Source organism: Leptonychotes weddellii, chromosome 15, assembly GCF_054177405.1.
Source record: "Leptonychotes weddellii isolate Sample4059 chromosome 15, ASM5417740v2, whole genome shotgun sequence".
Classification (NCBI taxonomy): Eukaryota; Metazoa; Chordata; class Mammalia; order Carnivora; family Phocidae; genus Leptonychotes; species Leptonychotes weddellii.
In genome coordinates, this window is record NC_138383.1 from 5,829,790 (window position 1) to 5,845,161 (window position 15,372).

Consider the following 15,372-nt stretch of genomic DNA (forward strand, 5'->3'; position numbering starts at 1 on the left):
GAGCACGAGAGGGAAGAGGGTCAGAGGGAGAAGCAGACCCCCCGCTGAGCAGGGAGTCAACGTGGGACTCGATCCTAGGACTCCAGGATCATGACCTGAGCCGAAGGCAGTTGCTTAACCAACTGAGCCACCCAGGGGCCCCAGGGGAAATACTTGTGGAGTGGAAGTATGGCAACATTTTGCAGCCCCCACCTGACTAGGAGCTAGGCCGACATATATAGGCAGAATGGATTCAGCAGTGCAGGAAAATGTGAGGAATGATCCCGTGTTGGCTCTGAAGGCCGAGACACCTGTATATTCGATCTATAACACAATGCTCTTAACAGGAAGCACAGCCGCTATTTGAGAAGGTGAGTTTATGGTGACCATTCAACTGACTCTTCAACTCTGCACAAAAATTGGCATGATCCACACAAAACTGTAACAATTCATTCTGTGCGTGCCCAGCCTCCCTGTGGCGAACACAATAGATGAGCTGAACAATTCTGCCATCTAATGGAAGAAAACAGTACAATTCTGACTGTGTGGCTTTGTTTAGATACTTCCGCCACGGCACAAAGCTGAAGGAACAGAAATGCACAGACTGATGGGAAACGGCCAGGCCACACTTCTCACCACGCCTGACTCCTTTCACATTACACCTGTTCATGCTTTTCTGGATGGATTACATATATATTCGGAATGATAGCATTCTCACTCTGGGGGAAGGAAAGGAAGGGCTATTGCTGAATCCTAGCCCCCTTCAGGTACTTATTCTAGAATGTGTCAACTGAGCACTTTTGAAAGGAATCCCTCTGAGGGAGGGAAAAACCCCAGAGAGGCACTTTCAAGCCTAAGCAAGCTGGCTGGCTCCCTCTGGGCACAATCAAATTGAAACTTGGATGTGAAGTCGGGAGACATGATACTATTTGGAATTCTCCCCAACTCAACCTGTATGACTGAGCAAATAATCCACACCAAGTGGCTCTTTCCCACGTTTCTGAACAGGTTCCCACCTGGCCCTACGAACCCCCTGGGTTATGAGCTGCCTATGGGTGGCGATGGTTTGAGGCGCGTGGCCTCCTGGGAAACATACCTGTTCGAATTTCCAACCATCAGACATAGTGGAGACCATCTGTGTAAGCTCCTCCTCCTGGCACTGCAGGACTCTGTACACGTGCTTCACAGGGCCCTGTGACAACCAATAGACTTTGAAGAACAATCTCAAGGACACAACAGTTTGCAGCTGCCCTGGTGCGGCTCTTCCCAAAAACAAACACCGAAAAGGAGTTTGCTTGGACATTTTTTCTGGACAGCCACACACTAGCCCCTCTGACAAGGAGCAATGTCATTTTTCAATAAAAACTTATCCAAGGAAAGGAAGAAAAAAAAAGGCCCAAGGCTATGAATTAGTGGGTAAAATAATTCTGAAGTTCAGAGAAATGAATTATGTGCTTAGATTTCATCTATTTCCCAAAGCAGAAAATAGAATAAAATCACTTCGGACAAGAAAGTCACATCATCTTCTTAAGTGGTTCATATCTGACATACATGCTGAAAATGTGGACCATATTTTGGAGTGAAACCTTATTATGGGAATAATATATTCAGAGTGAAACCTTATTATGGGAATAATATATTAAATAGGAATCCCACAATATACCAGTGTTCAAACCACTTTTACCCTCTGCTGATGGTAGCTGAGAGTGAAAGTGTTTGAGTGTTAAATGGTAGCACTCCCATTACAAAACTGTATACTAAAAAATAAGTATTTGGTCTTTGTTCCTGGTTCCTAGCACAGAGCTCCTAAAACCCCTGCAATTTCTTGAGGGATAAAAATGTCTTTTTTGTGCTAATGACTGGTCCCCAGAAAGACCAAGCACCATTAGAAGGTTAGAACATCCAGTCCTACTTGCTGACCCTGGACATCAGTGGGAGGGAGAGGGGCTGAAGACTGAATTTGATCACCAACGGCCAATGATTTAATTAGTTGTACCTACCTAATGAAACATCCTTAAAAACCCCTCAACATTGGGGTTCAGGGAGCTTCCAAATTGGCAAACATAACCAGGAGCCGGGCAAGCGGTACATCCCGACTGCACAGGCACGAAGGCTCCTATGCTCAGACCCCACCCCATGTCTCTCTCCATCTGGCTGTTGCTTGTCTCCTAGAGATAAACTTTAATAGTAAGTACAGCATTTTCCTGGGTTCTAGGAGTTGTTATAGTAAATTACTGAACCCAAAGGGGGATGTCATGGGAACCCTTCAATTTGTAGCCACGATGGACAGAAGTGCAAGTTGCCTGGGGACCTGGGACGTGGCACTGGCATCTGAAGTGTGGGACTGAGCCCTGAAACCTGTAGAAATAGTTACTATGTATTAGTTAGTGTCAGGATAGGATAAGCTGTTGGACACCCAGTTGGTGTCGGAGATTCAGACAGAAGTAATTTTTTTAAAACATTTTTTATTGTTTTTTAAATTATTTAAAAAATTTTTAAAATTTATTTGACAGAGAGACAGCGAGAGAGGGAACACAAGCAGAGGGGGAGTGGGAGAGGGAGAAGCACGCTTCCCGCCGAGCAGGGAGCCTGATGCGGGGCTCGATCGTAGGACCCTGGGATCATGACCCGAGCCAAAGGCAGATAATTAATGACTGAGCCACCCAGGCGCCCCCAGACAGAAGTCATCTGCTAGCCCACTCAACTCTGGAAAAGAAGTTAGAACCAGAAGCAAAAAGGCTGAATGCCCCAAAGTTGCAGCACTAAGGCCCCTACACTTTATCCACAGGAGAACCCCTCACATTTAGGACTTGGCCCGTGAGACTTAGAAGCCAAAGTCAGGGGGCACCTGGGTGGCTCACTCGGTTAAGCATCTGCTTTTGGCTCAGGTCATGATCTCAGGGTTCTGGAATCGAGCCCTGTGTCAGGTTCTCTGTTCAGTGGGGAGTCGGCTTCTCCCTCTCACTCTCCCTCTGTTCTGTCTCTCTCTCTCTCTCAAATCAATCAATCTTTACTTTTTTAAAAGATTTTATTTATTTATTTGGCAGAGAGAGAGAGACAGCAAGAGAGGGAACACAAGCAGAGGGAGTGAGAGAGGGAGAAGCAGGCTTCCCACCGAGCAGGGAGCCCGATGCGGGGCTCGATCCCAGGACCTTGGGATCATGACCTAAGCCGAAGGCAGATGCTCAAGGACTGAGCCACCCAGGCGCCCCAATCAATCAATCTTTAAAAAAAAAAAAAAAAACAACCCAAAGTCAGGTGAGGGCAAGGGTTGCTGCAGGGAGGCAGGCTCACCAGATGAAAGCTCTTGTTCACAGAAGGACAATTAGAGGCCCACAGGAAGACGCAGTGTTTGTCAGTCTTGGACCATTCGGTGTTGGGTCCGACAGCCGCACATCCACTGCCCGTCCCAAAGGACATGAGGCATTTGTTAGAGCCCAAACAGCCCAAACAGCAACGGAAGCTCAGAACAATGATGTTCCATCATGCAGAGATTGGTTATATTCACATGATTTTTAAAAAATATGGACTGTTTCCTTAAGAAAAATGGAAATTTGGCTTCCGTACTTTTTCAAAAGGATGACTGGGCTTCAGTTATCTGGAAAACTCGTTTTGGAAGAACTCACTCCTGGGGAAATACTGGCTCAACAGAAGCAGCTCTGGATTACGGAGGGCTCCAAGCCCATAGCGTCATCCCCTTCTGCTCCTGTCTTCTGTGGGACACTGGTGTCAGCTCAGTGCCTTGCCCGAGTCAGGCGGCGCTTGTCGGGATGGAGGCCGCGCCAGGGCTCGGGCCGGGCTGCCAACAACGCTGTGCTCTTTCTCCCACGTTCTCCCCTTCCAGACCGAATGCAACTATTGTTACACGAGTACCAAGAGAAACATTCCCTCCACATAAAATACAGAACAAATCTCGGGAAGACTTCAGTGATCTCTAATCACATATTTTGGAAATAAAACTCAGAGTATCATGAAAGATCTATGGTACTGGTGACAACTGTCAAAGCCCCAGGTATTTAAGATGTAGGTATTGCTTCTTTTTAATTTTTCTCTTCAAAAGTAAACCACAGGTGTTCTCTAATGCACTAAGATTAATGACCTAACAAAAAATATTATCAGAGACAGCAAAGTCGTAGAGTGGTGGCAGCCACCAGGAGAGTTGAGAAGTCACTAAAAAGTAGGGTAGGACACTCACACCTTGGACTTTGCCTGAATCCCTGTCATGTGTGTCTCCTTGAAATATAGAACAGTTATGGGCGCCTGGTTAGTCGGGGCGTGCGGCTCTTAATCTTGGGGTTGTAAGTTCCCGCCCCATGTTGAGTATAGAAATTATTTATTTATTTATTTATTTGACAGAGAGAGAGATAGCGAGAGCAGGAACACAAGCAGGGAGAGTGGGAGAGGGAGAAGCAGGCTTCCTGCAGAGCAGGGAGCCTGATGTGGGGCTCGATCCCAGAACTCCAGGATCATGACCTGAGCCAAAGGCAGACGCTTAACAACTGAGCCACCCAGGCGCCCCTGAGATTATTTAAAATCTTAAAGAAAAAAAAATAGGCAAGTTAAAGGAGATAACGTGTTTGAAGGGACAGCCACAAAAATACAAATGGCCAGTTTCGCCCTAGAGCGGTCTGTGACACATATAAAAGAGGGTGTTTTTGAACAACCTCAAAACCACTGCCCAGAGTTTCACTAAATAAAAAGGACAGATGGAAAGATCAGTTAGCATCAAAAAGGCCTCGACATCCCCAGACAAAAAAGCTTCCAACTGGATCTACATCCACAAGCCTTCAGAACCTAGAGGACTAATTAACTTAATCGCTGCTTAATCGCTGTCATCAAACAGATCTTACAATGCCCTCAAGGACTGAGCTAATGGCGAAGAACTGAGAACATTCAGGGTTGAATGGCTTCAAATTACATAATTCATGGTACCATCACAACCGACACTAAGCAATCAAAAGTTTTTTTGGAATGTAGATAATTGAGGCTAAAGCTAGGTTTCCAGAACGTCCAGCTACTAAGTATCTACAACAGAGAAAGATGCCACGTACCTATAATCCGAGATGGCAACAAGATTGTTGCCACCAGACTGTAGTTCGTACGGTAAATGGCAAACCTGGCAAACCAACTATAAATTCATTTTTGAACATTAAAAAGAAGGCTTTCAGCCATCGGCCAGAAGGAAGAAAACTAAATAAGCTCTTCTTTCCACCTTCGCAAACTACTACAGATAAAGTGAATAAGAAAAATCATTTTTTATCATAGGTGTCAGTTATCCAACCAGATAAACTCCATTTGGAGCCAGAAAACTTGGATATATGAAGTCTCACATAGAAAGGAACTATTTTTTACTTTTTGTTTTGTTTTGACTTTTGAAAAGAAACATACTGCCTTCTGAATCACAGAAAAATTCGACATTGCAATAGATTGGATCTCAGGAAAGCATCCATCACCAGGAGCTGATGGGATAAGAGGCAAGTCAGGCTACAAGACAGATGGTCACAGTGGAGTCCGATGCTGCCCTCTGTCACTGCAGCTGTACCTTCTTAAAATAGAGCCTATACAGGAAAGGGACCGTCTGTTTCCCTGCTAGACTTCAGGCTTCTAGAGGGCACAGACCCTCTCCTAGGAGGCAGAGAATCTCAAGGGCCTAAAGGATGCCACTGTGGCCACTTATGACATGTGATGGGTGATGTCATGTGAAATAAGCTGTGTGTGCCCTATTGTCTTCTCAAACTAGGTGGCAAATTGTGTGTTTTGTTGTTGTTGTTACTCTATCTACTGAGTTAATATAAAAACCCAGACTTCATAATAAACAGAGAAGCTTGAGATTGTTTCCTCAGAAGCATGATTCCCAAGCAGCTCCTGAAGTCTAGGCCATGAGACTGGTTTCACATGGCTATCAGGAGCTGAATGGGACGTGATCACACTTTAAAAAAGGCTGGTCCTAACAGTGGCCAACAGGTGTAAGCAAGAGCTCGCTGGGCCTTTACGTGGAGGGGGACAGATACTCTGTCTGCAAGAATAAGGTTCCAGACCTAAAGTGTGGTGGGCTCCTCCTGCTACCAAATGGTGAGCAGCCACAACCTCTCCTTCTTTTAAAGGGACAGGAGGGCTGTTTTGTTTTGTTATGTGTTCTTCTGTTTCCTTGTTCTGCACAAGTCCGGCGGCGAATGTGCTGTCTGCCTGGTGGATGGACCGTGTTCCACATAGACCTCCAGCTTTAAGGGGAGAGGTAGCTCTTGCCTGACAGCACATCATCCCTTTCAAATCCCACCCAGACACAGCGACAAAGAGCCACTGAGACCTTTTCCCTTTAAGAGTTCAAAACCCGTGGGGTGCCTGGCTGGCTCAGTCAGTGGACCTTGTGACTCTTGATCTTAGGGTCGTGAGTTCCAGCCCCATGCTGGGTGAAGAGATTAAAAATAAAATCTTATTAAAAAAAAAAAAAAAGAGTTCAAAGCCCGTTACCTGAGAAGTTCTGTTCTCATTGTCCCGTATCCGTTCCTTTACCAGCCGCACAAGAGATGCAATGTTGTAAAACTCCGCTTCTTCCAGAACACCTAGGACAAGGACCAAACTGTAGTTAGAGATGTGTGTACGTTCCCCAGAAAACAGCAATAGGCTGAAGTTTCCATGCTTGCTAAGAACTGAATTTTTCAAATGGAAGCCTAGTCTCTCTCCTTCAGCCTGGTAAACATTTCTTTGCTGTTTAAGGTGTACCCATTTCCTTCTCTCCAAAGTGAGTGAGTCAAGCTCTGGGTCTGCTCTGTTCACTCTGTTTCACCCCTGCAGTTTCCCACTTGGCACCTTCCCCGACTCTCCCTGCCCTTCCCATTAGCTGTAGGACACCTTTTCCCATGTCACTTACTTCCTGGAACTGGTCATATTGGAGAACTCCTGAGCTTGCAATGCTTACCCAGTTTGTCCTAAAAATGACCAGGGGTGGGTGTGTATAAATTTATGTGGACCAGATTTAATAGGATGCTTATTATTTGAACGACATAAAAGGCAATTACTGAAAGAATGCTGTGCTAAATAAAATCAAAGGCCTTGGACAGGACAACTAAGTGGGATGTGTGATCTGGTATCAGACAAAAACACTTGCTATAAAAAAAGTTATTAGAACAGCTGATAAAATTGGAATATAAGCTGCAGATAGAAATATTTATCAAGGGCGCCTGGGTGGCTCAGTTGGTTAGGCGACTGCCTTCGGCTCAGGTCATGATCCTGGAGTCCCGGGATCGAGTCCCACATCAGGCTCCCTGCTCAGCAGGGAGTCTGCTTCTCCCTCTGACCCTCCTCCCTCTCATGCTCTCTGTCTCTCGTTCTCTCTCTCGCAAATAAATAAAGAAAAAAAAAAAAAGAAAGAAATATTTATCAATACTAAATTTCCTGAACTCGATAATTATACTGTACCCTTGTTCTTGGGAAATACACTGAAGTATTAAGGGGTGAATCTGTAATTTAGTCTCAAATAGTTCAGAAGTAAAAACTGGTGGGGAAGGAAGGACAGGAGGGGAGAGAGAGAACGGATGATAACACAAGTATGAGAAAAAAATGTTAAAAATTGGTGAATCCGGGAGTTCTCTGTGCTATTCTTGCCCTTTTCTCTGAGTTTGAAAATAGTTTCAAAATAGAAAACAATTTTTTTAAAGACTTCAGAAAAGATGCTGAAGCTTTCTCTTTTCAAGAAACAAGATTATCCGTGAGGTAGTAATTATTGAAGCTGGATGGTGGGTGCATGGAATTTATTGTACCATTCCCCTTATTTTTGTATGCATTTGAAATGTTAAAAAAAGAAAGAGAGCGAGCATACGAGTCCTCTTTTTTTTTTTTTAAAGATTTTATTTATTTATTTGAGAGAGAGAATGAGAGAGAGAGAGAGAGCATGAGAGGGGGGAGGGTCAGAGGGAGAAGCAGACTCCCTGCTGAGCAGGGAGCCCGATGCGGGACTCGATCCTGGGACTCCAGGATCATGACCTGAGCCGAAGGCAGTCGCTTAACCAACTGAGCCACCCAGGCGCCTGCGAGTCCTCTTTTTACTGGTTGAAACAGATGTGTTTCGTGGCCACTTCATTAACTAGCACAGCCATTACAGCTTTCTTACTCAGAGCTAAAGCTTCCAGGTCAGGGTGCCCTGGATTTAGGGACAGGCCCCAATCTTCAACTGAATGCCTTTGGTGAGACCACACCAAGCCTTTTAGAAAGATGTCTAGACCCACTTATAGTCCAGATGCCCTACAAACCAAAAACATGAGGCAACCGATGATAACACCTAACAATGGACTGGAGAATGAATTAGGTCAGCTGCAAAAATTTACAAGGAAGCATGAGACCAGTCTTAAAAGAAATGAGGCCAAGCCTTTATTATTTTTTATAGCTGCAAGTTCAAACTAAAATTGAAAATATAAATAATTAATGTCAGAGATGTGATGCTTCGGGCTACGGACATTCACCGCTCGCAAGCACATAAGTAATAGTAAAAAGGGATCCTGACGATTCTGCAGGTTTGGAAAATGCTCCTGAAGCTATCTGCAAACTGCAAAACTGAGCTACCTATTTTCCTTCTCATTCAGGAGGCTGAACAGAGCCCAGTGGGGATCCCTTAAGCAAGACTTCCTCAGATAAGACTAGGTAACAAGAGACTCCCTGCTCACTTTCATAAACCTTTACTACACCTGCACATGAACTTGATGAAAATCTCAAAAAAAATTTCAAATCTGTGAAACAGCTTTAAAGATATGGCCCGAATTTTGAAAATGCCCAGTTCAAACATTGTTCTTACCTTCTTCTGCCAACTCCTTTGTAATGATGAGTTTCCCATGGCGGAGGTAGTTTAGGATAGGACCAAAGTAGGTGGGGTCTCTGTCAATCAGATAGGCCCCTGTCTCGTCCTGCCAACCAAACACAAAGGTATCACTCTGGAGCTTTCAGACTAAGTCCAGGCAGGGTTTCAGTCTCTCTGTCACAATTCATTAGTGAGAGGGCAAGTTTTGCTAGCCGTTGCTTATCATAAACTACAGGCAAGAAGGCTAGCTTTATGTATCTTGTACTCTGAGATTGTTTCAGGTGGGGTGTTACAATGTCTAGTCACGTCATCCAGGCATTTACTTGAACTTTAAAATCTTTACCTGGACACAATTACCACCATTCTTCTATGGGATTTCTGTTATAAAGAAAAGGGAAGAAAATGCCACAGTTTGATTATTTAAATCTCTGCTTGAGATGGACATTCTGACTTCTCTACTGCCCCCAAATCACATTCCTAATTCTAAGAAAACCTCTGTATAGTTGGCAATACTCCTGAGCTCAAGGCCAACATCAGCAGGAGTCTGCATTCCCAGCTGTAACTCACACACCCCAGTTCTGTGCCCAGAGGAAGCTTGGCACTGCCAGGACTTGGCGCTGAGCAGCTTTAATCCTACTCATCTTTACAGTAAAGGGAACAAGAAGAAACTGGCTTCTACTGCAATAGGAGAGATTTAGGGTAGATAAAAATAATTCCTTTATAAGGAAAGGTTTTGGAATTTCTTTAAAGTTACGGCAGGACAGGTTTCCACCGATCTGAGATTAGAGGAGAGGTAGATGGTGAATAACTAAAATCAGCCTATCTTTACCCAAACCCAACTCTGTTTCTATTTCAATATAACTGGCTGAGTGCTATATAGAATAGAAGGTGGTGTAAGCTATGGTCAACGCCTTTAAGCTGGCAACTAAATGATGAATGTGTGAAGTTAATAAACAACACTTCAAACTGGAAATGGGTTAGAAGTGTCTCGTCACCTCTCAACTTCTGGTTAGCAGCCATGCCCCTTGCTCAACAGCATTCTTCAGTTTTCATTTTCCGATGCCCTTAACCAGTCGGCTTAGGTTTGCACTGGCAACTGGTAATCTCTTTCCAAGGTATGTATCTGAGCTCCAATACGGTAACACAGTGACTGTTACCAGATACGAGCTCAGGGCCCAGGACCACAGGAAAGAAGTGTGGTATCATGAGACGCACTTCCTGCAGCTGTCAGACCCAGGCTTTCACCCAACTTGGCAGAGGGGTCCGAGAGGAAGTCTGAGAAAGCTACAAAGATGCCTTCGCTCACCCTGACCCAGTTCTGGACGCATCTGGCACAGGCAGTGAGGGGCTGACGAGGAGCCAGGGGGAAACTCATGCACATCTGAGGGGCGGGTATGAGAGGTGTAGAGAGGAATACGGAGAAGGGGTGTGGAGTGGGTTCTTGTGGGTGCGGACGGGCACTGTGTGGGGAACGAGTCGCTGAGAGCGAAGGGCGGGGTCAGAGAGAAAGCGACTGAGGATGGGGGAGAACAGCCCCCAGGGCCAGCCTGGCGGGGGAGGGGTGGGGAGGGGGCTCCAGCCCGAAAAGCCCGCCTGTGAGGAGCGTGTCGCAGGAATCTGGGGACGAGCTAGGAGGCACGAAGGGGGTCCGATGGCCGGGAGCGCGCCCGAGGGCGGGGCGCACCTTGTCCGAGTCCAGCTCCGGGTCCTCCTGGCAGCAGAGGCGACATAGGAAAGACTTGGGCTCCCGGCCTAGGGTCTGTCTGGTGGTCACGAAGTAGGTGCCGCCCACGTTCAGCCGGACCCACCGGGCCGCACCGCCGCCCCCTGCCCGCTCGGGCGGTCCGGGACCCGGTTCCAGCGGCGGCGCAATAGCGGCGGGCGGGCGGCTGTGCCCGCGGGGCGTGGGCCCGGCGGGGCGAGGGCTGGGGGGCCCGCGGCCCGGGCCGCCCCCGTCGCTCAGCCCGCTCCCGCCACCCCCTCCCAGCCCCGCCATCGCCGGGTCCAGCTTCAGCTCCGCCATCTTGGGCCGCCACCGCCGCCGCTGCCCGCGCGCCGCCGGGCCGGCCCATCTCTCGGCAGGGAGAGCCGGGCCGGCCCATCGGCGGGGGTGGGGCTGGGGGAGAGGGACGGGAGCGCCCCCAACCAGCGCCCGGGGACCCGTGAGGGGGAGGTGCTGCGCCCGCCCTCAGGGGCGGGATTTCCGGAACCAGCCTCCATCTCTACGGGCTGACCTGCAAAGCAAGGCCCGCCCCTTCAGCTTTGGGGTTGGCTCAGGGAGGCTTTCCGGTGACCCAGTTCCGTTCCTTGCTGCTGTGGTCTCTGGGCGGCCGGGGTCGGTGAAGGTGAGTGGGGTTTGGGGGCGTTGGGCCCGACAGCGGCGGGCTGCCCAGTTTTGCCCCCTCCAGACCTTGTGTCGACCCTGTCGCACTCCTGACGAGGACGCCGGGCCCTGCGACTGGCCCGCTGGCAGAGCGCCAGGGCGTAGCTGCTGCCGCCGCCGCTCTGCTCGGCGCTCCCTCCTTTTCCCCTCCCCCGCGCGAGGTCGCCGGGCCGGGCTGTGACCCTGCCGCCTCTGACCGAGGTGCTTCCACACACCTCGCCTCGTTCGGTCCGCCCCCAGCGCGGCCGACTTGGGCAGTCCGGTGTGGGGGCTGGGGAAACGTTACCCCGAGATAGTGTTAAGTTGTTGAGTGAGGGACACTCCGTCTCATCCTGAGGGTTCCAACATTGGAGAGTGTGGGGCGCTCAGAGCTTCTCAAGTGCAGGGTTCGCGTACCCTTTCAACAGATACTCACCGAGCACCTCCTGTGCGCCTGACCTGTTGTTCTGGGCGCTGGGGATTCAGCAATATATAAGGGACAAAAATCCCGTTTATGAAGCCTACCTGCACTGGTGCTTGGAAAAGTCTCTGTAAGGACGCTTATTTCTTTGGCGTCTTTAAAAGTCACCTGCGGTGGTACTGGATGGCTCAGTCCGCGGAGCACGCGACTCTTGATCTCTGGGTTATAAGTTTGAAACCCACATTGGGTGTAGAGATTACTTAAAATAAAAGTCACCTGCCCATCACCTCCACTCCTGGAAACAAGCTATTGCTGAGAGGGAAGGAAAGCAAGAGGCAGGAGTTGGACCAGTTCCTTTTTAAGATCCCGAGAATTTCTTCCGCCTCCCTTGTGATCCACCCCGTAGTTTGCAAAGGCCTTTGACATTTCAGTCTTTCTCCTAATGTCTGGCACTGATCTTAAATTTAGTTTGACTGTTTTCCCATTTTCTTAGTTAAAAAAAAATGGCTGTAACCACTTTGCACCTTCTCTCACATTCACATATGTATTGAATACCTCTGTTAAGGGTATTGACTAGAATACACAGGGTATGTGCTAGTGCTGCAGAGGATAATCAGACATGAATAGGAAGGTGCAGGTATTACCAATCAGGTAGGGAGTGAGTAGAGAGCCCCTTAAGCTTGGTAAGACTGTAGGGCAGATTGATGTGCACAATTTCACTTGGTACTTTTAACAGCCTTCTGAGGTAAACAGGGCTGGTATTATCCCCTAGGAAATTCTGGCCTAGGGTCTGCTCTATTTAAGCTTTGTTGAAACTTGTGTATGTGTTAGGTTCTGTGCACTGGAGAATCTGAGTAAAACACATGCAGTTGGAGTGGAAATGTATTCAAATGGTTCACTTTTATGCAGTGTGTATTACTTTAGCAATATTTCCAAAGGTACGTGAAGAGCAAACACTGGAGACCTGGGCTTTTAAGGATGAGTAAGAATTGGGGAATAAGAGGGGGACAGTCTTGGGGGAAATGATGTAGTTATATGCCAGGTTGCATCCCTTGAATTTGAAAAGCTAAACTATCCTTATTTAGTTATCCTGATTCCTTTAGTTGATAAATGTACTCCTCAAGCTGTCAGGATGCTGATCTATTTCTTAAAAGATGCATGTTTCTAAGGTGCCCTTTAAAGGATTCTCAGAGCCCTGTTTTGATCTGACCTGTTTTATTTTCCAGGATCTCAAGATGGCTGCGCGAAAACTTGCTCTAAAATCCATTGACTGGGTAGCTTTTGGGGAGATCATACCCCGAAACCAGAAGGCCATTGCTAACTCCCTGAAATCCTGGAATGAGACCCTTACCTCCAGGTCAGTACCATTCTGAGAGGGATCTTCTTAACTTGCTATTGAATATGGAAGCAAAACAGTGATTTGGAATTACATATGAATTTCTGATGTTCTTCTGATATAAGGAAATCCACACATAGGGGTGCCTGGGTGACTCAGTCAGTTAAGCTTCTGACTGTTGGTTTCGGCTCAGGTCATGATTTCACGGGTTGTGAGATTGTGTCCCAGGTCAGGCTCCATGCTCAGCGGGGAGTCTGCTTGAGATTCTCTCCCTCTGCCCCTCCCCGCCCCCCCCACTCGAGGACGCTCTCTCTAAAATAAATAAATCTTTTTTTAAAAGAAAGCATACATTTTTCCAAATGAAACTAGTTTTTTGGCATTCCTATGATCTCCCTCCTAGAGAAAAATGTGATGATAGCTCTAGGCCATAGGAATAAGGAAGGTACTGTGTGAATTTTCTGTTGCTCATAGACCAATTTTAACTTTTGCTTTTCTGTGTGAGCAGGTTGGCTACTCTCCCTGAGAAACCACCTGCTATCGACTGGGCTTACTACAAGGCCAGTGTGGCGAAGGCTGGTTTGGTAGATGACTTTGAGAAGAAGGTGAGACTTCAGGCACCCAAAACACTGGTCTTGTAGTTTGGCTTGCGGGTGCGGAGCAGAACAGTAGGTAACTAGATATTCAGGATGACAGCATGGAAACAAGGGTGCTGTTAACAGATCCCAGAGGAAGTTCAGGAAAGATGGGTGTAGATTTATATGGTGAATATGTGCACAGAATTCAGGGTCTTCATTCAGCAAGTTTCTTATCCAGAGAAACAGTCCAGTACATTATTAACCAGGGAGGCAGAGGGCTGTGGAGTTAAATGTTTCCATTCCAACTCTTCCTCAATTATTTTTTAGCCCCTCACCTGTCTCCCTAACATCTTTTCTACCCTTTCACTGTTTTCTTCCTTTTTCTGCTCCTTTTTACTGTGCCTTTTGGCTTAATTTCTCGTCCACCTAGCCTCTTCTGACATTTACATGTTAAACCTCAGTATCCATAATTTATTTATTCATTTGACAAATGCTTTTCGAAGGCCTACTCTGTGCCAGGTATAATGCTCCGTGCTAGGCCCATAAGGCTAGGCAGTCTTCTAAGGAGACCATCTTCATCACCATTATGTAAACATGACTTCTGCCAGTCAGTCCATTAGAGATTTGTTTGAAAGAGAAATCAGAGTTTAGAACTACAAGGTTCTAGGAGGCCATTTTTTAGGTCATCAAATCCAGCTGTCGTTCTCAGATGAAGAAACTGAAGCTCATTGTAATAAAGAATTGTCCAGGTAGTGACAGGACTGAGAACCTTGAGCTCCTGTTTTCAGGCTAATATTCTTTCCACTACAACACTCTAGATGCATACTGGTTTCCTCTTTGAGAATGTGTTTTTATCTGTAAGGATTGGGGTCTTTGAGCCCTTTCTTTGGACTCCCAGGTATATTAATAACAACTGTCCCTGTGTTTGTAGTTTAATGCCCTGAAGGTTCCTGTGCCAGAGGATAAATATACTGTTCAGGTGGATGCTGAAGAAAAAGAAGATGTAAGTAGTTGAGACTCTTACTTATTTTAAAATTCTCTTAATTCCTGATGGCTCTATATTTCTTAGAAGTTAGGTTAAGGTAGAAGGAATTAAAAGGAGCACCTAACTATTTGCTTGAAAGTATGAAAGCCAAATGTGGGAAGCCAGGTGGCTCCACCAAAGAGAAGTGTGGCTAGGTGGTCAGGCGGCTTGTCCTGACATTCAGTAACCGGCCCCTGTAAAACACGGGCATTTTGTAGGTTGTCTAGATGAGTAATTTGCCGATGAACCCTGGTACTGCTATTGTAAGCTGGTTCTCTCGTGTGGGCATCTTTGTGAATTTAGGAAAAGCTGTAGTTTGCTTCCCAAAGCAAGCACGCCCAGGAGTCAGGGCAGCCATGTGTTCTCCATACAGAGTGGGAAAGCAAGAGTGGTGGGCTCTGGGACTTCTGTTTTTTGAGCCTTAGGGTCAGGACAGTACAACTTGGTTTCAAAACAGAGTATCTCCCTTCTCTTTAAGGTGAAAAGTTGTGCCGAGTTTTTGTCTCTCTCAAAGGCCAGGATTGAGGAATATGAAAAAGAGGTAAGGATCAGCCTTGGCCTTCGGATGTAATATGTTTTCTCTCTCTCATGGCCACACATCTTTCACCTAGTGGCAGTAACCTACCTTGGGTTCTTTTTTGCATCTCTGTGGCCCTGTTTACCTTAACACAATTCCCCTCTTTCCAGCTGGAGAAGATGCGGAACATAATTCCATTTGATCAGATGACCATTGAGGACCTGAATGAAGTCTTTCCAGAAACCAAATTAGACAAGAAGAAGTATCCCTATTGGCCTCACAAGCCAATTGAGAATTTATAAACTTGAGTTGGGGAGAAAGCTCTGGCCCTCGTATTGTAAATGCTGGACATTAAAAATAATGATAC

At 46.8% G+C, this 15,372-nt stretch overlaps 2 protein-coding genes across 3 annotated transcripts; one reads left to right on the forward strand and one right to left on the reverse strand.

Moving 5' to 3' along the window:
• Positions 1 to 131: 131 nt before the first annotated feature.
• Positions 132 to 10,865, reverse strand: KCTD2 (potassium channel tetramerization domain containing 2). Its single transcript, XM_081804541.1, has 4 exons — positions 10,455 to 10,865; positions 8,768 to 8,876; positions 6,451 to 6,542; positions 132 to 1,171 (listed from the first exon to the last, which is right to left on the reverse strand). The coding sequence occupies exons 1-4, from the start codon at positions 10,791 to 10,793 to the stop codon at positions 926 to 928; spliced, it is 786 nt and encodes a 261-aa protein (XP_081660667.1). The 5' UTR covers positions 10,794 to 10,865; the 3' UTR covers positions 132 to 925.
• On the forward strand, positions 10,140 to 15,369 carry ATP5PD (ATP synthase peripheral stalk subunit d). 2 transcript variants are annotated; one of them, XM_081804543.1, is made up of 6 exons: positions 10,140 to 10,162; positions 12,780 to 12,910; positions 13,395 to 13,491; positions 14,396 to 14,467; positions 14,967 to 15,029; positions 15,176 to 15,369. In XM_081804543.1, exons 2-6 carry the CDS (start codon positions 12,789 to 12,791, stop codon positions 15,305 to 15,307), a joined length of 486 nt encoding a protein of 161 aa, XP_081660669.1. In that variant the 5' UTR covers positions 10,140 to 10,162; positions 12,780 to 12,788; the 3' UTR covers positions 15,308 to 15,369. The 2 variants fall into 2 exon arrangements, with proteins under 2 accessions (XP_081660669.1, XP_081660668.1); XM_081804542.1 differs by lacking the exon at positions 10,140 to 10,162 and adding an exon at positions 10,897 to 11,115.
• The last annotated feature ends 3 nt before the right edge of the window (positions 15,370 to 15,372 follow it).

What these genes read in the sequence shown, in the direction of transcription:
- KCTD2 (XM_081804541.1), bottom strand. Translation starts at nt 10,793, where the DNA reads ATGGCGGAGCTGAAGCTGGACCCGGCGATGGCGGGGCTGGGAGGGGGT. An exon ending in AAAGGAGTTGGCAGAAGAAG is followed by an intron (nt 6,543 to 8,767) that starts GTAAGAACAATG and finishes TCCTTGTCCTAG; the next exon opens with GTGTTCTGGAAGAAGCGGAG. An exon ending in ATGAGAACAGAACTTCTCAG is followed by an intron (nt 1,172 to 6,450) that starts GTAACGGGCTTT and finishes TGGTTGTCACAG; the next exon opens with GGCCCTGTGAAGCACGTGTA.
- ATP5PD (XM_081804543.1), top strand. Translation starts at nt 12,789, where the DNA reads ATGGCTGCGCGAAAACTTGCTCTAAAATCCATTGACTGGGTAGCTTTT. An exon ending in AATGAGACCCTTACCTCCAG is followed by an intron (nt 12,911 to 13,394) that starts GTCAGTACCATT and finishes CTGTGTGAGCAG; the next exon opens with GTTGGCTACTCTCCCTGAGA. An exon ending in TAGATGACTTTGAGAAGAAG is followed by an intron (nt 13,492 to 14,395) that starts GTGAGACTTCAG and finishes CTGTGTTTGTAG; the next exon opens with TTTAATGCCCTGAAGGTTCC.